Source organism: Macrosteles quadrilineatus, unplaced genomic scaffold (genome assembly GCF_028750875.1).
Source record: "Macrosteles quadrilineatus isolate MER2022 unplaced genomic scaffold, UCM_ALF_1.0 Scaffold_1__1_contigs__length_201487025, whole genome shotgun sequence".
Lineage (NCBI taxonomy): Eukaryota > Metazoa > Arthropoda > Insecta > Hemiptera > Cicadellidae > Macrosteles > Macrosteles quadrilineatus.
In genome coordinates, this window is record NW_026542594.1 from 110,355,216 (window position 1) to 110,381,550 (window position 26,335).

The window sequence follows — 26,335 nt, forward strand, 5'->3', positions numbered from 1 at the left end:
GATAGCATGCGTAGGATTTGAATTATATCCATTAAAAAGAATGACTGCAATTTCCAGTTTGGAGGGGTGGGGGGGAAGGCTCAAGGGGGAGACACGGGGACTTTTCAAAAATACACGTCTTAAGTGGTTCTATCACATATTTTACAAACTCAGCTATCCACTATTTAGCTACGAAAAAAGGCAGTTTGTGTGTTTATTGACTGGGCTAGATGCGATGACGCAGCGCTGAGGTGTTCAACTAGCCCGCACGCACTCTCTTTGCCGACGTCCAGCTCTTCACCCGGTCACCTAGATGACTAACCAATTTTATATTTTAGTTTATATTTGTAAACCTTGAAAAACGTACTGAAACTTTTGTTTGAACCGTATTTGCGTATTATTTCTATTTAAAAGTATACATAGAGAAAAACAAAATTTTGTACCCTGAAACAAAGCTTTTAACAAAGTTTAAATTTTATACCTCCCTAAATACTGGTTTTAGAAAAGAATGTTAAATACAAAAGTTGTAGGAAAACTAATCATAAATTAAACTAAAACAAATTGCAACACGATAGTATACATAGTATATTACTTACAATCAATTAAGTGATACACTGCAATATCTAGGGGTGGGGGGAAAGCTCAAGGGCTAGTAGTGGGGACTTTTGGAAAAATACATCTTCCATGTGGTTCTATCACATATACAAAATCCATCTTTCTACCATTTAGTTGCGATAAAATACCTTTATTGACTTGGCTAAAATAGAGGTTGTGTACAATTTGCCGTGTGAAGCTGGGGATTGCCTTGCAAAGCCAAAATGTTTAGGGCCTACATACAATTTTAGTTTGGTCATTTTTAAACTGGATGCATCTTTCCCGGCCAGAACTTTCGTTTGTTACGTTGTTTCCATACTCAGAACTACTGTTAAAGATTTGTTTCTGATCTGAGACATAGCGAGCGCTTCATTCCTTTTTTTATGTTGATTCTAAATTATTAAAATTATGTTCGCCTTTGGAATGATCTCCCTCTAGCATTAAAACCCTTGCCGTTCCCCGGTTTGTGGCAGTCCTAAAAATCTGTTTTCTGGAGGTATGGCCATGGTTGGTATGTCCTAGGGTTATGTACTCTTGGTTGTTCACCGACAGGTGTGCGTGTGTGTGTGAGCGAGCGTTCCCGAGTGTGTGTGTGTGGGGTGTTTATGTAAAATAAATTAAGCATTATTTGTTTGGAAATATAGTGTTTTTCTCTCCATTAAATATTGTAAATAGATTGTAGGCTAGGATATATTGTACAGTATAATGAGTTTAATTTTTATCTATCGGTAAAGTGTAAGGATGGACCATGTGGCCCTAACTTTGCCTGTTAATATAAAGAATCTTCATTTCATTTCATTTTCATTTGACGATGAATTTCAATAAGATTCACATTTTCTACCAATGAAAACAATCAATACTGCACCTAAAAAATAGTAGGATTTTCCATTTCAGCACACTTTTTCAACTTGAAAAGTAACATAAGTAGCACAACTTCACTTCCGCTGTAACAGCTGGATCGTCACTGAGGAGACAAACATTTCTGTACTTGAAAGTCAAAACATTCTTTCTGTTTAGCCCTCATGTGATTTTTTCATTTAATCTTAAGATAATGTAATACCTCTTTATTATGATAAGTTATAGAGGCTATGAGCGTTGAGAGTAACATTTTATTTGTGAAACACATACTGGGTGGAATGAAATACCTTACAACTAAGTGAAGGGTAAAGGTTCAGTCCGGAAAACTTTAAAAAATAAATTTACATTTTAAAAATATATTTTGGGTGATTTTGTTTTTAAGTAGCTGACTAATAAGCAGTTACTTGTAGTTTTATTACATGTACTCTCTTCATTTCTTAAATAATTACAGGGTTTAAACATTATTACCATTAACAATGTTAACATTACAATGCATGGTAGTTTTGTTCAGCTTGAGTGTATTATCTAATGGGGTTTTTAGGAAATGGTATTTCTTTGTAAAATGATTTTCTTTTTAATATTATAATTTAAATGCACATAACATACATATTAATTAAAACATTAAGTAAAAAAAATATATAAAACATCATAGTTAGACATTTTGATTTTCAAATAGAGGCTTTCATTGTCAGTAAAAAGAACCGTGAATCAAGTTAAATACATTAATTTATTGCTCACATTAAACTTACTTTTTACAGCAAACACTTAAGTTTTCGATGACAGTAATGGAAGTTCTTGTAGATGCTGTGAAGAATCCACCATATGCACCACCAGTGGTAAGTCTAGACCCAACTATGTAGTAAAGTAATATTACTTTGCATGCTAGAGTTACTGAACGTGGAATTATCAAAATAATAGGGGACGTCTCTAAAGCCTCCAAGGACAAAGGTTTTTTTGTAGGGAGAAGGTAAAAATCCATTTACGCACACTGAAATGCTCAATCTCAGTAGTGCTGGACTACCGCGAGCTCATTGTCCCTGGACTACCGGCTGAAAACCCACCTAACTTCCTAGGACTAGCCTGGAACTGTTTAGCACATTATTTTGAGCTAGGCCTTTTTAACTACGCAACTGGGGATTTCCTTCCGAAAGCTACAAAGGCATTTCGAGATCGACCTTCTTAGCCCAAAGTATAGCCTCGGTTATCTGCTTGACACATTATGGTGCCCTCTCCCTGGAGCATAGCTCCAACGAAGTTGTAGGGAGTGATGTCGGCGCCGATCTCAGAGATCAAAGAGGCTTGGAGGACATGCCACCTGTCGCAAAAGAAGAAGGTGTGCTCGGCCGTGTCTGCAATGCCGGGACAGTACAGACAGTATGAGGGGGCGGCCTTCCCCATTCTGTGCAAAAAGGCCCAGGAGTACGTGTGACCCGTAAAAAACTGAGTCACAAAATACCCGACCTCACCATGATCCCGTTCCACCCATGGTGGGATGCTAGGAATGAGCCTGGCAGTCCAACGTCCTAACCAAGGATAAAGGTAAACCCTGATAGAATTGAAAAATCCCAAGTAATGCTTCAAATTAAAAACTAGTGGCTGCACATTGTCTGGGTGGCATCTAGTCACCATCGTGCAAGGTGGCAGGTTCTTGTCTTTGACTGAAATGCCGAGGTGGCGGGTTATCAGACTGGTAACCTGACAGCAGCCTGAATATCTAAACAAACTGCTCTTTCAAGCAAGCTCCATGGAGCAATAATATTCTATTGGTTATATTGAATTCTTATGCTTACTTTTTGAATCTTTTTTAAATAAATATATCTCCATTAATATTTTGTCCCTGAAGAATAGTTTTTTATAGCATTTTCAAATTTTCTAAATAGTAAATTTTGTTTAAGTTATGGTTCCACAGAATTTTCAGCTTGCGGTGCAAAATTTTTTTTGCAGAAATTACGCCGCGTATAATTTGAAAGGGTGGTTCCAGGGACTGCGTAAATAATGATGCGGAAATTCAGTTGTGTTTAACTAACTGCACAGTCACAATAATTTATGGCTCCTCTCCGCTGGTAGATTCTGGACTGCCACTGCTGTGGTGATTCGGTTAGCTTAGTTAAATTTCACTAGGTTTGGTTCATGGTAATAACTAGTAAAAAAATAGTTATTAATAAAAATAAGAACACCAACAAAAACTTAAAAAAAAATTCTAAATTGATTGTGTGGCAGAGATTTGGGGTTTGAATATTGGTGACTGTATAATTGTTGTTACTTTTTTACAGCGGTAGTTATGTAAAGTAAAAATGGAGTCACCAGGTTTTCTTTGATTTTTAGGGATCGGACAGCAAAGGAAAGTTCCTCTTCCCAAAAGGCTGGTAACGCGCTCTAATCTCTGAATTCTCTTGCTGGTAGCGGGGGGTGCTTTGGAAATAATGCGTTATGACAGTAGCCGCGGCGACAGGTTCCATGACCGTAGGTGGTAATAAAGTCTATAGCTTTTGGGTTACAATCTTGTAGCCCATCACCCAAGGGTTGTTTTGGATGTCCTGATACAGTTGCTTCCAACAACTGACGTAACTCCAGTTGATAGCACCATAGATAAAAACATACTCCCTTAGTAGACTTCCCATCCTTATGGAACAGCTGAAGCCACTTTTACTGTAAGTTCTGTCCGGTGTACTGTAGAGTCGTGTTTTGTTTACTGAACACCAATGGTGATCTCGCATGGCAGCCTTGTGTTCCTCTGATCTAGCATTTCCTTCAGACCGATATATGGCATGCTGCGCTGCTTGTCGGAGCCCAAGGCACATTCTCCGGGGTACCGCAATCTTGGGTTTCCACCAGTAAGTTGGCTTCTTCCTGTGGTGGGTGGAAATCCTAGGCATGGAACGGTCAAAATGGTGGGATGCATCGTCAACGTGGCTTTAAATTCGGCACTTCCAATGTCCCCAACAGTTTGATTTTTGATGTAACCCTGAAAATGGGCCTGGCAATTGCCTTATAAGTCGCTTGCAGAGTAGTCCGTGAGCGCCCTTTGGTGTTTGAAAATCAATGCGCCCGACGGAAGGTTAAACACAAGTTAACAGTATGTTTGCTATTAACTGTTCTTAGTTCTTAGTATACGTTTGAATTTCTTTTGTAAGGAAAATATTTTCTATTTTTTCCAGAATCCTGTACAACTAATAGATCATATGGCAAATCTACTGAAAGAGGAATACTTTTGTAAGTTATTTGGTTTTGATACTAATTTTTATGAAACAAAATGATTTTTCCTACAGTCACCCGACAAAGTTGGCTTCATTGTACTGTTTGTAGTACAGAAAGCTGCTAATTGCTGCATATTTATACTTTGGCACATATCAGGATTCCAACGAAACAACACAAAACAGCGTGGTTCTATTATGCACGTAATCTGTGTACGCTTGGAAATAGGTTGGCAACATTAAAGATAATAATACTATGAGCAGCTGATTGACTATTTTAACTACGATTTAACCTGTCATTTCGTGTTTATAGTTTATGTTCTCTTTTCGGTATTTCTGAACTGTCTGGACTTTTCTTTTAAACGTTTTTAAAACATTCCTACGATCGTAATAAACAAGGAAATACCTTTAAAGCATTATTTTAAGCGCGGAAACCACTGCAAATTACAAAAATATACGGAACTATTTTCTCAAGTTGCGGAGCACATTGCTTGCCGAGGAAAAAATAGCGGAGTGATACGGACCGGGGACTACTTTCTCTAGCGCACCTATTTGTGTTGCCAGCTGAACCTAAAAACGTGTTGTATAGTGTTTGAAAGACTAATTATTTATATGCTTTATAGTGACTGTAGGAAAAATATAATGTGTGACACGACTGCAAAAGGCCTTTGCTGCACTCGAGATCATTCCACACGAGCCGCGCTCTCGTGTGCAGCAAAGTGCCACTTTGCTCACTAGTTACACAAATAACTATTATGGATTGGAATTTGATTACTGGTACTAAGTAGAGGTCTGCGGTGCACCGAAAAAGTCGGTACGGTATGGTACAAGTTTAATTACCGTCATCGGGTACAGCCTATTATAATAATAAATTACTTTCAGTTTACTATCATAGTCAAGGACAGTTGGTTCCAAGAACATAAAAGTCTAATCAGATGTTTTTTTACGATCTTCATAATTTATTACTAGGGTGATGATGCAATAAAAACCCCATTAGCAGTTCCAAATCCATTAACATTTTATTACGACAATAATTGTTGTATTCAAGTACTTCCAAGAACTGTTGAGTTTTATCACTTTTATTTCTTTACGACTTTCTCCAATTCTATTTTATCATAAAAATAATATTTTTATGATGACTGTTAAATGTTATCTCTATCTCAGTCAGTATTTTCGTAGATATTCAATTTGCCGCCAACGATGTAAAAACTACTGGATTGCGCTCTCAGTAGCACTGAGGGCGCTGTTTTCGGTCTAGCTCCCCCCACCATCTACTGGCAGTAGCTGACGCAGCCCATACACTCACCATTGTAAAACGCACCTTTTTAAGTTGCTGCTCTGTTAAAATATATAGATATAAAATATTGCTAATGCATGCCAAACACTTTTTACTATTCTAAACTTTATGTCTTCTTCTTTTCTTGCAGAAAATAACAAATTTGAACTCTTAAAACCCCTACTACATTTGTCCAGTTTTTACCGTAAATCTATGCTTGACATTAACGTAAAAAGCATATTTTTATGACCTATTTTGTAAGATACATTGTCATTAAACATTGAAAGAAAAAAATATCACGTTTACGTCAAACATAACGTTACCACTGCGGCAAAAACTTAGCTAAATTATTCTAAATGTTTATGTACTATTTTTTCGATTGATAAAATAGAATTTCAATTACAAATATTGTACTTTCTATTTCTCCTTTGTAATCACTTATTGTTTTACCATGTACAATTTGGAACTAGCAATATCAGTTGTCTAAAAACATCTACAAAACGGGTTTAGTGAATTTGTAGTTTTAAATAATTCAGATGGGCAATTTTCTGCAAGAAACAAAACAGACATAAAAGGTTTAACTAGTATAAAGAGTTTGACAAGCGTTAGCAATGTTTTATCCCTATAAATTTCAACAGAGCAGCAAATAAAAAGTGTGTTTTATAATGGTGAATGTATGGGCTGCGTCGGCTTCTGCCAGTCGATGGTGGGGGAAGCTCGACCGCGCGGCCAACACTGAGCCAGCGATCCATGAGTTGTTTATATCGTTGTTTGCCGCTGGCCATTGTCTACTGCCATAAAACTGTTTATGGCTACATATTAAACTTGTAACTAATCTACAATCTTATTTTATAAGTTAAAATATTTGTTATAGATATTTTATCTTTCTATTGACAACCACAAGCATAGTTGTTGTTGTTTGCATAATTTTTGTTTTCGTTATTCAAGCCTACTCGATCTCAAATTATGTCATTACATGTTCTGTATCTTGTCTTATATTGTTAGATGTGGCTGTTTAAGGCTTAAAATGTTTTTTAGTTTCCTGTATTTTTGTGTTGTGTTGAAGGTACTTTATGCAATCTAAATCTTATGAACTAGATAGTGATTTTGCTACCCTCATTGTAACCTAATCAATTTATATATATGTCCTCCTAAATAATTAGGTCTAGGCCTGGGTCTTTTGATTCTTTGGAAGAGCTTTAAAATATACTAAGAAAATTGGATTGAGCCTAAGATAAACTAATGATTGATTTGATTGATATTGTGGATTTTAACTTTGTAAATGAAAAGACAGTAATCTTACTCTGTGATAATCCAAATTTTAGTTTCAGAAAAAAACTTTTCAAGAGTTGTATCCATCTTATAACTAGTTTTGAAGCTGATTCAAAAATATGCTCTTTGCCATTACTTCATCATAATCTCTAGTGAACGGCTGGCAACTACACTGTCATCGTACTGAATGCTTTTAGGCCTCTATGTTTTAACAAAATTTAAAAACAACTAGACATTGTGTTGGTTGGAAATAATTTACCAGTTGTGTTAAATTATCTTGTCAATAAATGTTTCAAACATGTTTGTTCCTAAAAACTCTTATCATATTTTTAAAACCACTTTTATCATGGCTATTCAAAGTATCTCAGATTAAAATAGGTAAAGCTTTTATCTTAACTGTGATTTTTCTTGACACAATCCTCGTATTAGTAAAAGGTTTTGTTTTAATAATGTGTGGTACAGTAATTGTTGTTAGAAAACCATGAATGTAGGATACTATCCATTTTCATAGTTATGTCAATGTATTAAAGTTAAAAATAATTGTTTGAATACAGTTCTGAGCAGAAAACCACAAAAATACGGGTAGCCGTGTACCGTACCGATTTTGTACCGAGAACCGAGGTACAAAATATTGTACCGTACCGAACCGTACCGACCTTACATTTTCTGTACCGCAGACCCCTAGTACTAAGATTTGTTCCTCTTTACCAAAGAGGTAGTTTGCTTATTTTGTATGTTGCCAGTAATATTCAGTTCAGGTAATATCATGTATTTTGCCTCAGAAGAAAGAAACAGTAGAATCATGATCATGTACTAAGGAAGTTAGCCAGATATTGAAATATAAAAATTAAATTTTGATCTAGCTAAAACTTATTTAGTAAAAATTAAAGTTTTCTTTTTTAAATGAACGTTTTATAGACCAGTTATTGAAAAGAACAAATTAGATAAATAAAGGCACCATTGATTAGGAAAGAGCAGGGTGCCAAGAGAATACAGAGAAAATTGGGTGTGTCTTTGGGTTTCATCATGTTGTATAGTTTTGCGAGGAAAATTAACTGGGATATTCAGAGAGCTTAAAAGAGTTAAAGTAGTTAGAGAAGTAAGAGTTAGAGCTTAAGCTCTCAATTAAAAGTGATTCAATGATGTGTGATCATGTTTGGGGGGTTTATTTTAAGTAAAATGCTTTATTGAACCAATTAACTTGCGTATCTGCAGAAATTATTGGGACATGATCTTATACAGTAGAGCGTCAAAATTTCTGAACGTTAAAAAATCCAAAACGTCAAAAATCCAAACCCCTTCTAAGGGTTTTAAAAATACACAGTATTGAATTACCACTGATATAACAGATGTTTTACAATTTCGCGGGCCAAAAAGTCGGCGTCCGGTGGGGAAATGTGTTAACACGCCGAGGCAGTCAGTGTTTTGTTCGTTTCCAATGTATAAACTCTACATATTTTTTCAAGAAACAAATTCTAAGGACAAAAACCATTGTTTTTATTTCATTTACTGTATCCTAGAACTGTATGTTTAATACTGTTGGCCTAATTATGTGTCTATTAGGTATTTCTAGGTTATGTTTGAAAATCCGAACAAATCAGTAATCAGAACTACCCTATCCCAATTGGTTCGGATTTTTGACGTTCTTCTGTATTAAGCTTGAGAGGGTTTCTGTTAGACTTATCCAACCTTTTTGTACATATTTTGAATTGGACTCTGGTTAAGTGAACATTAAATTGAAAGGTTATTTCCAACAAAAAATGTACTCATTCAAAAGTAAACTAATACTTATTACTACCATATACATGGTTTTGGCTTCCTTGACAGCTACATTGTCAGCTCTCATTTGTTTTTTTAAGTTATCCTAGGAGAATGTGCGGTAAAGGTTCTTGTTATCACACTAACTGCTACAAAAAAAACAAGTTTCTGATTCCTGATTAACATACTAGCTGGTTAAATAATTTGAATTTTGATTTCAGCCAAGCGAGTTCCTAAGTCGATATGTGGATCTTCGGTTGTATCAGAGCGATCTGTAGAAGAATGTGAGTAAGGCTTTTTGTGAGAGACTTGATATTCAAAAGAAAAAAATAATGTCTATTGAATTGCAGAGTTGCAATATGTACCTTAACACGTTAGCTACTGCAATAGTACGAAATTTTTCATTCACATGGACCAGCGACGCACATATGCGACGGCCGGTTTCCACCAATAGACTGCCGTCACATATATGCGTCGGGGTTCTAATGTTATTAAAATGCTTATATCTTTGTAACAGTCTATTTGAAGGCACTGAATTCCCTGCAGTGGTCTACAGAGATGTCTGACGCACAACTGCGTCGCTTGGTCTGTGGATATGATGATTGGTGACGTCATATGATAGTTGGAAAAACTGGTCTTTACTTTTCTAGTTTTCTGCATCACTGTATGTATGTATGCAGTATGTATGCTGCATTATCCTATCTAGCTTTTATATTTGTTCAGTTATAAACTGTTCTTGAATAATCTGTTTTATTTTACTTACTTTCACCTCAAAACACAAAAAAATAGGGATGGACGGGATTGAATTTTTAGTTCGGGACGGGATTCTTATTTCCTTCCCGATTTTCGGGACGGGATTTTTTTTTGTGCATAAAAAGAAAGTACTGTATTGCAGTTACCAAAAAAGACATACAAAATCAATTTTTACCATTTGTGACACTGATCTATAAAAACCAAAAAATGGGTAACAATTTACAGGTACCTATAGAAACTTGTGACTCGCGGGTCACGGGGTGATCGTCTGTATGACTCACGGTCACGGCGCGATTGTCATCATGACTCGCGGTCACGGCGCGATCGTCGGTATGAGTTGCGGTCTTGGCGCGATCGTCGGTATGACTTGCGGTCACGGGGTTATCGTCGTTATGACTCGCGGTCACGGGGTTATCGTCGGTATGACTCCACGGTCACGGTGTGATCATCGTCATGACTCGCGGTCACGGCGTGATCGTCGTCATGACTCGCGGTTACGGCGCGATCGTCGGTATGACTCACGGTCACGGCGCAATCGTCGGTATGACTCACGGTCACGGCGCAAACGTCGGTATGACTCGCGGTCACAACATGATCGTCGTCATGACTCGCGATCACGGCTCGATCGTCAGCATGACTCCGCGGTAACGGCACGATCGTCGGTAGGACTCCGCGGTCACGGAACGATCGTCGGTAGGACTCTGCGGTCACGGCGCGATCGTCAGTATGACTCCGCAGTAAAGGCGCGGACGTCGGTATGATTTGCGGTCACGGCGCGATCGTCGTTATGACTCCGCGGTCACGGGGTTATCGTCGGTATGACTCCACGGTAGCGTATTAAAATGTTAATGATCACTGTTTTACAGGTTTTCGCCCGTGGTCTGTGTGCACTGTTATCCAAGTGACAGCCGATCTATGTGTAAGATTCAAATGTATATCTCGGTCTGTGGCAATGACCGCTGCGTCGCATATATGCGACGCTCAGAGCAAACGTGTTGAAACTGTGAAAAAGTCATAAATTTTGTCAACCATTATAAAATCTGGGTTGAGCCGTAGATTTGCCTGTTAAAACTTAGAAATAGGCGCGGGCCAAATGTAATTCTTGGTCCCTCTCAACCTTTTTGATACTTAAGGACTTTTGATCCAAAGCAATTCCTGAATATTCTGCACCACAGCAAAATTGTAACAATAATGATAACATCCTGTTAACACTGTTGTCTCTCATAACAGCGGCGATACAAATATCATCTTTCTTTATCAGGGCAATATCATGCAAAATTTGGGGCTGGCTTCTGAGATCGCTGTAATATCCTGAGATCCCCAAAAATGCAAAAATTACTAAAACTTCAACCAAAATACAAAAGTAAAACATTGCAGAATTTAGGTCTTACTTTTAAACATTCCTTCTTTTAAATATTCAGTTAAATTTTTAATGGATGGATGATTATTATTCATGAATAAATTATGCATTCATTTTTTAATATTGTTTTAAAAATAATTGATTACCTTCCTGTTGAGATCAAACTGCTTCCTTTCTATTCATTGTGTAACTTAATCCATTGGCCTACCTCTTTTCTAGTGCATAGTCATCCCCAGTAATTCCGCACTCATACCACAGGATCGGATTCTTGGACGGTCATCCAAAACAGTTCAAGTGCGGTCCACAAATTCGTCTTCACTTTCATTGGAAGTCGTGACTATCAATAAATCTGTCTATTTCACTCAACCACAAGCCACAACTTCGTGACCTCAAAACTTGCACTAGTTTGTTTACGTTTAACATTATTTTCTAAATATCAGGGTTGCCAACCGATAGAACGAAATTGTAGTGTAACTAATGCAGTTTATTGTAGTGACATAAAGTGAGTACTTGCTGCTATCTATTGGAAAAAGCCGAAACTACTAGCACTGCCGCGTGACGAGAGTACCTCGTCGAAATATTCTGTAGCGTCCAGGAGGCCGGACGAGAACGACTCGTCAAAGTAGGCCAATGGGTTAATTTCTATCTGAAATGGCATCCAAATTAAGCTGGCAGCTATCGTGCCACATAAAGATATTTATTTAAATATGTTTCTCTCCATAAGGTCCTCTATGATATGCTGCAATGTTGCAGTGAGTCTAACTTCACCTGAGGCTATATATGGTTCATTTTTACTTGATAACTTCTCATTAAAGTTTTTTTCTGATATTTGTCTGCTTTGAACAGTTTCAGATCCAAGAGTTGTGCTCAAAGACATAACCCAAGATTCAGTGGTGAAATCTCAAAGGACCAATCTCACTCAACAATTGGATTATTCAACTATGAACAAAACAACAACCAGACCACTTGCTTATGGCCAGCAAGAGATGTCTATGAGAAGCGAACTTGGAAGCCAAAAGAGTGTTCTTTCATCCAGCCGAAACCTGCTAGATAAATTGACTGAAGGAACTTTGACTGCAAATATTAATTTCTTAAATGATAGTGAGATAGCTCGTAGGAGAGATGAAGCAGCTGTGAGCGAAGAAAGCACAGTTGTAGTCATACCTAGGGGACGTAATAAAGTATTTCCTAAAGCAACTCCTAGACCTACAAGTCAATCAAATAAAACTACCAAACCTCCACCTACAGCTACCAGGAGACCTGGAAATGCACAGTCTAAGTAAGTTTATTAACTTATTTCCATTCATTTTCCAGTATATTTAATATATTCAAGATATTTAAAATAAGTGAGTTAGAATTTTTCATAGCTGCATTGGTTTTAGCGAATTTCCCTATAGGGAAGTAGATATTACCGTAGGTGGCATGGTAAGACCTAGGCCCGGGCCTGATTTACTTTTTAATTTTGAAATGAAATTAAATGAAATGAAAATCCTTTATTTCAACAGGCAAAGTTAGGGCCACATGGCCCTTTCTTGTAACACTTAACCTGCATACATAATTATAAATATAAAATAGAAAATACAATTTAACACATTATTTACACAAAAACAATACTTTTTTGACAAAACGAAAACAAAATGTCTAACAACAACAAAAAAGTCTCACACACTCAGTCAGCAATTACGCAAGTGCCAAAACAGTCCTAGGACGCACCAGCCGAGGCCATACGCTCAAAGTACATTTTTTCAGTGCCGCCACGAACCGAGGACGACTATCAAGCATTTTGATGCATAAAGGTAAGTTGTTCCAAAGACGGCAGGCAGTTACAACAAAGGCCCTGTCATATGCTGTACTCCTATGATGAGGTATGCGTAACGTGAAAGATGCAGTGCGTGAAACATTTACACATGCACATTTACATTTTGATGTCCCCAGAGGCTAAAAACACCATTCTTATCTTATCTTATCTAACAGGGGCAGGTCGAGACCTTAAAGCACTTCATCCGAAATCGAATTATTGCGCACCCCAGATACTTAATTGCTTTCTTGTTGACCTACAAGTTGAGGCGCCCAATGAATGCCTGTAGCTTCCCAATTAGTTCATCCTCAGGAAGATATCTACCTCTAGCCATATTTCCAAGAGTTATCGATCTAGCGTCAGAGAGCTCGTTACAATCAAAGAGTAAGTGATCAGCTGTCTCTTCTGACCTATCACAGTACCTACAGATCGGTTCACCATCATATAAGCCCATCCGTTGTAGATGTTTCCTGAATCTTCCATGACCAGTTATCAGTTCAACAATTAATTTAATTCTTCGTCTGTCTAGTCTCAAGAGGTCACAGGCAACCTTTTTGGAAGGCCTAAACAGAGTAAGCTTGCTGACCCTAAGAAGGGGAACATCGACCCAGCGTTTGCGATGCTTTTCCCCCATGACGCAATCGCAGAACATACACTGTTTCGTGAGATGCCACAGAAGGGTTGTGGGCCTAACAATGATGTCGCAGAGGCAGTATTTGCCAATCTGTCTGCAGCTTCATTTCCTTTAATGCCTGAGTGTCCTGGTACCCAGCAAAGCGTAAGGTCATTTCTCCTACCCAACTCAGACACAGAAGCAAGACAATCCCACACGAGCCTGGAGTTGAATTCGTAAGAGTTTAATGCTTTTAAGGTCGCTTGACTATCAGTATAGATATTGATTGTTTTGTCTCTGATATCTTAAGATGTTCTTGAGCACAAACTAGAATGGCAGTGACCTCCGCTTGAAAGACAGTTGGGTACACCCCCATTGGAAGACAAATACCAGTGCCTCCATTCATCCAATGCACACCTGCTCCAGTGCCCCCATTTTTGATCTTAGAACCATCAGTATAGCATTCTAAGTCACCTGTGGGTATGGGTCCTTTTCCGCCAGACCAATCCTTCCTATCTGGTATTAGTGCTTTGAAAGGCTTTCCAAAGGAGTATTTTTTGGACATGTGATCTGAAGGTAAGTCCAATTCATCATTATGTACCACCTGAACAATTTTGGAGTGCCCTTTATTGTTTCCTGAGGCTATCCATAAGTTTTCCCATCTAAGGCGTTGGGCTGTTTTACTTGCTACCACCTTAATATAAATGTCAATAGGTAACATGTCAAGCAGACAGTCAAGTGCCGCTCCAGGACAGCTACTTACTGCCCCAGTTATCATAATAAGAGCAAGCCTCTGAACTCCTGCTAAAGCTTTAACAGCTATAGTTGATTCCATCTTGGCCACCACACATGCGAACCATATGTAAGGGCGGGTCGAACAACAGATACATACAGCCAGTGCATAAGTTTAGGCTGTAACCCCCATGTGCCACTTACCATCCGCCTGCATGCCATAAGGGACCATTTGCCACGCTCAATGACTTTTTGAAGATGTGGTCCCCAGTGAAGTGATCTGTCCAAAATTACACCAAGATACTTCACCTGATTCTGCAGCTCTATTACAGTACCCTGCAGTCTTAGAAGGCCGATCCCATCCAGTTTCCTCCTTCTTGTGAAGGGTACCATTACAACTTTCCTGGGATTTATAGAGAGCCCAACTTCCTGGCACCAACGGTCCACTACCCTTAAAGCTCTATTCATAAGGTCAGTTATGGTTCCGTGGAACTTTCCAACCACAAGGATTGCGACATCATCAGCATAACCTAAGGCGAAAACCCCACTTTCGTTGAGGGTCCTTATAAGGTCGTCTGCTACCAAATTCCAAAGTAGAGGAGAAAGAACCCCCCCCTGAGGACATCCTCGAGTAGTTCTTGCCTCGATCGTATCATTGTGGAGTGAGAGCCTAACCTTCCTACTGAGAAGCAAGGATTCAATCCATCTACATATTATACCGTGAAAACCTCTTGCTCTCACCGCATTAAGAATCGCTGGAGTACCAGTATTGTCAAAAGCACCTTGAATATCGAGAAAGGCACCCAGGGCCACTTCACTGCTCTCTAGAGCTTTCTCAATCTTGCTTACAAGTTGTTGCAACGCAGTCTCGCATGATCTTCCTGAGACATACGCATGCTGATTAATATGTAAAGGATGTGTCCTAAGAGCTGTATCCATCATATATCTTGAGACCAACTTTTCTAGGATCTTAAGAAAGAAAGAAGATAGAGAAATGGGTCTAAATGACTTAGGGTCAGTGTAACTATCCCTTCCTGGTTTAGGAATAAATGCGATACGCGAATTACACCACCCTAAGGGAATGTGTCCTAAGGCTAAGCTGGCTCTGAAAAGTTTACAGAGTGGGTGTATAATTGTATCAAGACCCTCCTGCAAACAAACAGGTCTTACCTCATCAGGACCCGGCGATTTGAAGGGTCGTAATAAGCCAACAGCCCATCTTACCTTGCTGAAGGTGACTATGCGGCAAGCAGTGCTCCACATAGAATGAGTGGCACGACGGCCCAGGTTAGGCCGCTCTAGACTCACCTCCTCCTGCTGCACTTCAGAAACAATACAACCAGGGAAATGAGTTTTTACCATAACCTTTAGTATTTCGGTAGGTTCAAAAGCCATTACACCATCCGGTCCCTCAACGGCACCCAAAGTAACATGCCTGTCTCTAACAAGTACCTTATGTATTCTAGAAGTATCCTTGATACTCTCTAAATTTCCACAAAAATTTTTCCATGAAAGCCTTTTGGCCTTACGTACTGCATGGTTATATTCTGTGAGAGTTGTATGGTATATATCCTAATTATTGGTTATCTTTGCTCGCCTAAATTGGGCCCTTACTCTCTTCCTAAGAGAGGCAAGTTCAGGACCCCACCAACTAGCCCTGTTGCTCTTTCCCTTGCTCAAAGGACAATTATCCTCAAAGGATGTAACTATGCACCTAGTTAGACGATCTGCCGCCTCGTCAAGCGCATCAACTGTGTTTATAGGAGATGTGTTCAGGTTTGAGGCAATTCTGCCCCGAAGATCAGCTCTGAAGGATGCCCAGTCGGTTTTAACTGGGCTCCTGAATAAGCGAACCTCGCCGCAGAAATTCCCCAACCCGAAGACAATGTGCCTATGATCAGACAGGGATGGCTCAAGGGACCCTGACCAGTCAATAATCCTGTCAGCCATACCCGCCGAACACAGGGTAAGATCAATTACTGATTGGCCTATCCTGCTTAAAAAAGTTGGTTCTGAGCCTACATTTGCAACAAGTAGGCCGCAAGAAGCTATGTATTCTAGAAGTGACCTACCTCGGTTGTTAGTGTCCCTGCATCCCCAGGCCGTATTATGGGCATTGGAGTCGCAGCCTATCACGAGTTCGGATCCAGACTCGTTTGCGAGGTCGACCAATCTTCTGACCTCGGCCGATGGGAACAGTCCATCGTCGCCCTGTGGCATGTAAACAGAGGCCAGCAGCAGTTTTATGTTGGATTTAGTACATACAGTCTTAATTACTGTTACGTCCCTCGAACAAAGCTCTAGAACTGGATTACATTTTAGCCCCTCTTTAACCCAAATGCAAGTTCTAGGGTGTGGTACAGATGCAGAGAAGATGCTACCCTTTATAGTTCCCATCCCCGCAATTCTAAAATTATTGATCCAGGGTTCCTGAATCAAGGCATAATCTAAGGACTGCTTAACCGTGCTCAGACAGAACACAGCCGTGGCAGCCTTACTGTGTTGTAGGTTCGCTTGAAGGACCTGAGTCATCAGAGGGAGCACCAGAGATAACTCTGAGCTGTTTTTTCCCCAGACCCAGATAGATAATCCAGCCACGATCTTTCAGAACCTGCGCATTCATTTCATCAATAGCAAGAACAAGAATCTGATGATCATCCTTCCTCTTCCCACCAATGACGCGCCAGTCCTTTGTCGTGACACCAGGATTTTGCCGCTCAATCTGAACAAACACTTTAGAGGCTTCGACCTTGGCCAAGCGCCTGTCAGTGCGTAGGAGCACTTTAGTCGTGCGCAACAGATCCTTATAGTCTGCTACAATGACCTCCATACTCCCCTCACTTCCCAGCGCCAGCTTCGGTGCCACCCTCTTTAGCCAGTCAGTTGTTTCAGAATTACCACAAGTTACGACAAGAGCACCCTTCTCATGGTAAATTTTTTCAAACTGATGAGGAATGTTGGCGCCGTCATCACCAAACACCAACTCCATCAGTTTGTCCTGCAACAAATCACATTCCTCAACAGAGAATCTCGCATCGGGATAGGCCGCTGGAGCTACTGCCAACTTGTGACCCACAAGCTGATCTCTGTAGCTGGCCTTTCCTGCAACGAGTCCATCTGCTGATTGATTAGAGTTTTTATTTCTCTTAGGAGGAGGATTTTGAGACGACCCAGGGTTACTATCGGATCCGGTTCTACGCATCGGTGATACGCCTGAACCTTCCCCAGGAGAACTCAAGGACTCTCGCTTCCTCTTTCTCCACTGTCTGTTAGGGATCCACGTGCCCTCAGCCTTTTTCCTTTCTCTAACAGACATATTATACTCAGTTTTGGTCATAACTGTAAAAGTGATCTCAGAGTCGGACGAAACATCCGCCAGAGATGGAGAGTCGCCAGCGCTGCTGGTGTTTAGTGGCTTGTTCAGGTCCGCATCTAACCTGTGGCAAAGCTCAAGCACATCAGTTGATGAATTGGGTGGAGTTCTTGCTGTTAAGGAACTTCTCGAGAAGATCTCTGGCGTGTCCAAGATCTCCCCAGGTTCCGTCTCCATTGCGGTGTTCTGCACAGTAACATTATCATTGTTAAAAGTAAGCTGATTGTTGCCCTCCCCAGAATCCATGGGCTTGTCCTCCAAAAAGGAGGAGTGGGATTCCCCGCTTGAGCAGGTACCCACCTGGGGTAATGATTCCGTTCGTTTACTTTCAGCCATTACTAAAACAAGAAAAGCAAAAAAAGTTAGCAGTTTAGCAGCCGAACCGTGACCCACTCACTACGCCTGCTAATATCCAAGACTGGACCCTTTCGGGGTTGGACCCCTCATCGTCTCCAGCTCAGTCCTATCACAGCTGCACACATACCTGTAACAGTTGGCGGTAACATTAGCTATCTGGGCCTTGGCCGGATTGGTGATTGTCACCTCCGCCCAAGGCCAGTACTAGAGCAGCCGCTCCCTACCCTAGGGCTGTCTAGTCACGACACAGCCAGCGCTAGATCCGCTGCCTTCAGCGAGTGCAGAGGCACCCCATGCAGGCTGTGCATAGCACAGTACGACTTTGCTGAACAAAGTCTACTCACAGCGGTCTTGGAGGAGGAGCTGTCATAGACAGCTCCCCCTCCCTGAGGAGCTTACGCTTACCTCTCGCCCCCAAACACCATTCGTTTAAATGTTTATATATATATATATTCTTGAGGAGATCTTGATACAATTTATGATAAATGAAACATGAAACATTGCAAATTTTTGTTTAATACAAACGTTTTCAAGCAAAGAGAAATTAATGAAAAATGTAAATACCCCAGCCGCAGCAAACCTGCAGACTAAGCGAATTTCCATTTCCCTGAATGGATTTACACTAAAATGTCTCCTTAAAAAGTATCACATTTATTCCCTATTTAAATAGAATCAGTTTAAAACATACTTAGGTTTGCTGCAACAGGGAGGGTAAAAGTGTTTTTTTATGTAAAATGTTAATAGTTGGTAAGAAATAAAAACATTTTTCAAATTTGGGCAAAACATGTTAATAAACAAGCAAACTACAACAGTTTACTTATTCTCCATAAGAATAACATGAGAATTTTAAATTAACAACTTTTTGGAATTTTCTCCGTAACCATTAGGCGCATTATAACGCTTCAATATACTAAATTATTTGTTTTTTTAAGCTCTACAAAATTGTTTGGAAAGAAATTGCAAAATTTTTGTTTTTTGAGTCAAAAATGGGGAAAACCCATTTTTACCCCATAAAAGCCCCCATAAACCCCCGTTCCCATGGTCCGATCATGCTGGTTCGCGAACTCGTTCGAATAAACGTAGGTTTACACGTTTGTACCAAATTTCATCAAAATCGGATCATTTTTGCTCGAGTTATCGCACTAACGGACACATATATATACTTAGGCGATCCAGAAAGTAAAGAAAGTTTCGTTATGACGCCGCTAGGCGCGCGCCGATCTCGTACATTTTGGTATGTGCGTACTCGGCAACTCAGTCGGCATCCAGCCGTAACAATTGGAGCATTCTAGCGCTGCCCGTTTTTTCACAATTTCAACTTAAGATGAGCGCTGCAATAAAGAATCCCGCCAGTTAAGGGGTGCGGTCAGTGATACGGTTTTTGTTGGAAAACACTTAAAACCGAAACTTTTCCTCAATTTTCACGGACTTTGTTGTTTAAAATTGTCACGCAACAAAGCGAAAGACCCGTTATCGGGAATCGGCGGTTTTTGCAAACCTTTTCATCAACTTTAGTGACCAGTTCCATCAGTCACAATGCTCGGCGTCCGCCCTTCGCTTCGTCATGACTCATGAGCGTCAGATCGGCCATTTTTAATCTGAATGCACCATTTTCTCAGAACTTTCAATCATTACGTTTTTTTCCTTGAACTTCATACCCTTGGCGATAAATGTCTATCGATTTTAAGTTTAATGCCAACACAAACCGTATCACTGACCGCACCTCTTAACTGGCGGGATTTTTTATTGCAGCGCTCATCTTAAGTTGAAATTGTGAAAAACGGACAGCGCTAGAATGCTCAAATTGTCACGGCTGGATGCCGACTGAGTTGCCGAGTACGCACATACCAAAATGTACGAGATCAGCGCACGCCTAGCGGCGTCATAACGAAACGTTCTTTACTTTCTGGATAACCCACGTATATATATATATATATATATATATATATATGAATTTGAACGGATGGTGTTTTTGACCTCTAGGGACCTCAAAACGAAAAAAAAAAATCGGTCCCGGGTCCAGGTCTTACCTTGAGTACTACGGTAATAGCTTATTCCCTATATGGGAAATTCGCTAAAATGAACAAAACAAATAAATATGAACTGTTTACAAATAGTTGAATTTTTAAAACATATGGTTGAGTACAGATCAAAGAAAATAATAAAATCAGCCTAAAAGAAAATTAGAATTTAGCTGAGTTGAATCACTTTTTTGCTATCTTACATTTAAACCAGAGGGGAACTTTGATTTCAGTACCAACTGGTGAGCCAATTCAGAATTTCTTAAGACCAGTTGGTTGTATTTAGGGTTTTGATGTGGGTTTACTCTGTGAAGGGCTTTAAGGTTATAGCAGCCTTCAACATTTTGGTTGTGGTGAGCGGCATGATTATAGATTGGTTTTCTTTTGTCTTCATGTACCACATCAAAACAATGGCCTGTCATTCGAACTCTTAAAGAGTTTGAAGTCTGGCCAATGTATTCTTTTGGACAATGTTTACACGATAGTTTATAAATCACATTGTGAGATTCACAAGTTGATCTACCAACAATCGGATAAACCTTGTTTGTAACTTTACTATCAAGTTCAGTTGTATTACTCATAATTTTGCAAATACCACACCGGGGCTTGTGACATGGTTCACAGCCATGTTTAAAATTGAAATGGATTCACAGCCATGTTTAAAATTGTTTGAAGGCCGAGAATTTTGAATTTTGGGTCTCACCAACATATTTTTTAAATTTTGTGGCCTTAAATAACATGTGGTGGTCTGGAAAATAAATTTTCAGTACTGGGGGAAGATTTCAAAATATTGAATGCTACTTTTATTACACTGTTCTTTTAATCTTTTGTAGCCAAGGATAGTATTGAGTAATAAATTTAGGATCACTTGAAAAACTATTATCTTGGTTGTGTTTTTTGGGTTTTTTGATCTGATTGGATATTAATTTTTGAGGATATTATTATTCAGACAAAATTGTTTCTTTCTTAGATGTTGATGTCTTCATTGACAATCAAAAACTTAAAACAACTTAAATTCATTTAAAAGAAACTAACAAAATGCAGTACTTACATTATCAAAGTTGTCACCCTATGTATATGAAAAAATCAAATCCAAAAAGCTTATCAATTCGTGCTAAAACACTCTGCAGTGAAAAATCAGATTTTGAAAAATATATCACTAAATTAAATTCTGCTTTCATTGAAAGAGGCTATCCTCAAAAATTAATATCCAATCAGATCAAAAAACCGTTGGAGAAATATAAGCCGAATTATAAATGTCACAATGCGAGTTTGAGCATTTTGTAACTATATGGGTAAGTTAAATAGATTTTTTTTTAGACTGCTGCTCAATGCACTTTAAGAATATATATTTTAGAGATAAATTAATGGTTTTTGTTGCTGAGTAGTGCTAAACATGCACAACCCTTTTCGTTAGTCTAATAACATTCGAAGGCTCTCTAAGAGTTCAAGTTCTTATTTGTATACATATCTATATTACGTTTTCACTAAGCTGAATGAATACATCAAAGTAAACTCTCTGAAAAGTGTGCAGTATTCCAGCTTAATGACTTTCTAAATCCTACACATAATTCAATAACACATTCTACATAAATATTGTAAAATGTTTTATCCAGTTGCTGTAAACTACTATTCATTTAACAAAATATGGACACAGCTCAAATGGGCACTGTGCCCTTCTGCACTTGTATTATTTTGTATTGTATTAGACAATCGAAGATTTTTCTATTGATTGAAAACATTTTTGACAATAATCTCATGAACCAGATAGGGGTGGGCGAGTAGTGATTTTTCAATTTGAGTCGAGTATTTGAGTAAAAACTCGAGTATCGAGTCGAGTCGAGTAGTTGCGCATTGAGTAGGCCTAGGCCCAGGGTTTAAGCTGCGGTAGTATTTTTTAGCATCTTTCTATTCACAACTTAAAAATGTTTTTTTTTTGCAGACTAGGCCTATAGAAAATTTTGTACAAAAAAAATTGAAGGTGTAATGTTCAAACATATACGTAATATTAGCCTAACTTACTATATATTTCCTTGTCACTCATCATGTTTTATTTTCTCATCTCTAGACCTCTCTTATCCAAGACTTATTCCTGTTTTCTCCTATTTATCTTCTGAAGTGAACAATTTATAAATACGTGACTCGTGGTTTTTATTTCTCCACATCTACATACTTCCTCTTCCACCAGGTGAAATCTCCACAAGTTCGCCTTGAAATTGTACTTGTCATGTGACAAACTGCGTTTCATAATGACCAATCTCCCAATCTTGTTCCAGTCTCTTTCTGATATTAGATATCTGAATGTTTACCTTTAAAACGTTAACATAAATTACTCTGCTACCAACGCATTTGCTCATCTAATGTCTACTATCTTCTGTTTCCGATGTAGTCCTACCCGCCTCCTTGTCTTCAAAAATCAACAGCTTATGCAGCGATTGTCCAACAGTTCTAAATAGAATGCGAAATCTTCAGGCGGCTGTTGGAGAGCACACTAAAACCCAACACAGAAGGGTGTTTGCTGTATTCGGCTATCAATGACAATAGTATTTTTTGTATTTAGTTCACGTCTACCAGTTAAATTTCGTCGGTCTCCTACTATTGGCTGTCCTGGTCGACGTCTCATAGTCCCCATTATGTTGAACGTTTTTTGGTTATGTTTTGATTTTGTGCAAATAAAAACTGGTTTAAAAACAGTGAAACATCAATCTTTTTAACTAATCTAATAAATCCTTATAGCACATGTCTCCAATTTTAGTATAACCAGCTGTTACAATATTAGTGTCAATTTCAAAGTATTCATCTTTTAAAATTTAAAATGTAAACAAACATTTTCTCCATAAGAATAACATAGGAACTTTAAAGGCCACTGGGGCAGAGTCCTGATGGAATTCCAAAGTTTTTTTGTTTGATGGCAAAACTACATGTTAAAACCTTTCTAACGACACCTTGGACGGACATGGTGATCCATCACTCCAAAACAATTATGACAAAAATATGCCTAGCGTATTAAATATATAGATTTGCTAACAGCTGGCAATTTAAAACCAACAGTATAAGTTAAACCAACTCAGCATATAACATACTACTTAAAGACAGGGGTTGGTGTAGTAATCCATAATAGAAAATTTGGTAAAATTGTATAAATGGTATCGGTATGTATGGAGAATCAATTAGTTTTGGCATCGATAGCCTACATTACTATTTTTTATGAGTTATTCATAAATTGTGGGATTAGGAATTAGTTTTTCATATTTTAAAGATTGCATACTTGTGTCTGTCAATACTAAACAGTAATCACAAATTTTGTTCCTTTAACTGAGTAAGCTTTTCTTGATAACTAAAAAATAGCAAACTGTTTCAAAACAGCATTGCGCGAAAACCTGTTGGAAAGTTTGTTATGAAAAGTATGACGTCAACTACCTGAATTACTCATGCTTTTTTCTGGTTAAGCTGTGGACACCCTGGACTTAGCTTGGTAGAGATGACCTAAATATAGATTTTGTAGGTAGTACATTTAACCAACCACATATTATATCAGTGGTCTCACCAATTAAACTGATGGCAAACTTCCAGCACATTGACATAAAATTATTTTCATAAAGGGTGGTCCAAAACTACATTACATATTGAATCAACATAATGATCCAATTTAAATTTTAGGGAAATTCTGGCAAACGTATAGTTTGTTTATTAGTTAGTTTGATTTACTATAATACAGTACAGTATTACAATAATTGGCATTCATTTTGAGGTTATTAGAGACTATCCTTTAAATTTGTATCAACATTCAACATGTAATTTTATTTTATTAATAAAATTATAATGAGTCCTAAACTATTGTAGTTGCCTTTGAAAATGTCCATAAAATGGATTTTGGTTTCAGAGTAGCAGCTCCTGCCTCTAAAGATTGTAAGTAAAAGTATAAGAATAATAAAGTATAAATAATAAAAGTATAAAAAATTGTTTATTGAATCAGATTTCTTCTTCTATTGTGCAATTGGCAAAAAAAATTAAAATTAGTAGCCTAAAAATATGTTTGTATTGGTACACACATAGTGTGAGACACCATTAGGGACTGTTCACACCGGCGTAGCCAGACGTATTACAATTTTTTCGGAATACGTAGCTGACGTAGCTCTTAATGTTATTTAAAGAGTGTTCACGCACTGTCACTGTCGCCTTAAAAGCTGTAATATGATCTAAACTTTTCAATATTATTCATAAAGCCGGTATTACACAGTTATATATTTATTATTAGATATATGATGATATAGGTATGATGAACAATTATTGTGTAAATATTACAAACATGTTTTGCCATTTACACTGTCATATTAATTTGACCACATTGTTGTGTCAAAATGTATAAATAACAATTGTTTGCTTTTGGGACTGGTTTAAGCTCTATGATATCTGATCGTTTTTGTTACGTTTGTACCACAAAATCTACCAACCACAAAATCGATCTCTAATCTACGTAGTCTCTAATCGGATAGTCTATCGGATAGTAGTCTAACGGATAGTCTCTAATCTACGTCTACCACAAAATCGAATAAACAAAAGGCAAATTATGTGGGTTAGACCTTGGGTAGCCAGATGTGAGCAGTTGTTGTGAATTCAAAGCCATATATTGTAAGAACTAAAAAGGCAGGATCCAAAAAGTTACGATAACGATTAAAAAGTATAAATGAAAAGGCTTTTTGTTTTATGGTATAAGTGTATAAATTGATAACAATGAAAAATATTCATTTGAGAAACTTCTTCTTCGATTAATTGAAGGGATTCATTTAGATCTTTGGGATGATGAATATATGGAGTGTGGCGCTTTCAGGGCGGGGAGGGAAAAAAGCGGCGGCGGCACACCGGCTACGTAGCCGTCAGACGTAGCTGCAGTGTGAACAGTACACGGGCGACATATTAATTGAGCGGAGTGAAGCGAACCTCTTTGGGATCAACTTCAATGCAATCTTTATAACACTTAATCTCAATAAGGGCTAAACATATTATAGCCAAACTTACCAAGGTTGTTTTGTCAAATGTTTGGATGGTTTAGATGTAACCAATTTAAATTTTTGATAATGCCTATATAATTTAAAAGTAACTAAAAGTTTTTAATTTTTAACATTGGTCTTATGGGTTGTCATGATGGTTATAAAATAACGACGTAAATGTAAACAAATCTAAGAATCATAGCATATGTTAAAATCAAGCCACAGCCTTAACACATTAAAAAGGAAAAAGAATTTGGATAATGACAACAATCAAATAATACAGAGAAAGTCTTAATTAAAGTCTTAGTTAAAATTTTAAGTCGCAATTTGGAAATGACCATTGATCGAATAGGTACAGTCATAGATGAAAGATACTTTCTTAGGTACAGTATTATACAGATTTGATTTACGTAGCTAAATAAGGTTTGGCAAAATTAATAATTTTTTTATAAACAAATAAAATAATAATTTGTCTTAAACAATTTGTCGGTGAATCACATTCATGGATCCATCTCATAAATGGCAAACTTAAACTGGTCCACGACTTAGGAAGTGGTGAAGGAAGTAGTAAAGGCGAGAATTGCGGACTGTGGGAACCGTTTGTGGCAGTTACATTAATGTATCTACAATACTAAAATGCTATGGGAAGGGAGGGAAACAAGTGCACAACGTAGGAAGTTGTGAAGGAAGTAGTAACGGCTGGCAGTGCGGAGTGCGGGAACCGTTAGTGGCAGTTACATTAATTTATCTGCAATACTAAAATGCACTAACGATGGAAAGGCAGGGAAACAGGTCCAAGACGTAGAAAGTGGTCAAGGAAGTGGTAAAAGCGAACAGTCCGGTGTGAGGGAACCCTTTGTGGCAGTTACATTAATGTATCTGCAATACTAAAATGCTATGGGAAGGGAGGGAAACAGGTCCACGACGTAGGAAGTGGTGAAGGCAGTAGTAAAGGGAGCAGTGTGGAGTATGGGAACCATTTGCGGCAGTTAAATTATTGTATCGGCAATCCTAAAATGCTATGGGAAGGGAGGGAAAAAGGTCTATGACGTAGGAAGTGGTGAAGAAAATTAGTAAGGGTTGTTGGAGTTAGTGCGGAGTGTGGAAAAATTTGTATTTTGTATTTTTTCTATAAACATTTTTTTTCATTAAGGCCTAAAAACCATGAAACATGATTGCTCCGGTCAACTGGCTTTCACTGCTATGAAAGCAATCCTAGTTCACCGAATAAGTCTGCAGACGTCTGGCTACGCCGGTGTGAACAGGCCTTTAGATTTTTATGTAATAGTAGTTTGGCAGATAGTTGGCAATAGAAAAATGAATTATACCACTATCAGTATTTTTTGTTATTTTTATCTTCAGGCAAAAATCAAATGTTGAAAAACATCTAGTTAAAAACTAATTGT

General features: G+C 38.2%; 1 protein-coding gene across 1 annotated transcript in view; it reads left to right on the forward strand.

The window, feature by feature from the left end:
• LOC128983199 (uncharacterized) overlaps positions 1–26,335 on the forward strand; it is a 149,003-nt gene that overhangs the window by 25,233 nt on the left and 97,435 nt on the right. Inside the window, exons 3-7 of the mRNA XM_054402397.1 lie at positions 2,190–2,267; positions 4,590–4,644; positions 9,153–9,215; positions 11,891–12,323; positions 23,822–23,847. Coding sequence (XP_054258372.1) covers positions 2,190–2,267; positions 4,590–4,644; positions 9,153–9,215; positions 11,891–12,323; positions 23,822–23,847 — 655 coding nt within the window. The remainder of the gene's footprint in view (positions 1–2,189; positions 2,268–4,589; positions 4,645–9,152; positions 9,216–11,890; positions 12,324–23,821; positions 23,848–26,335) is intronic.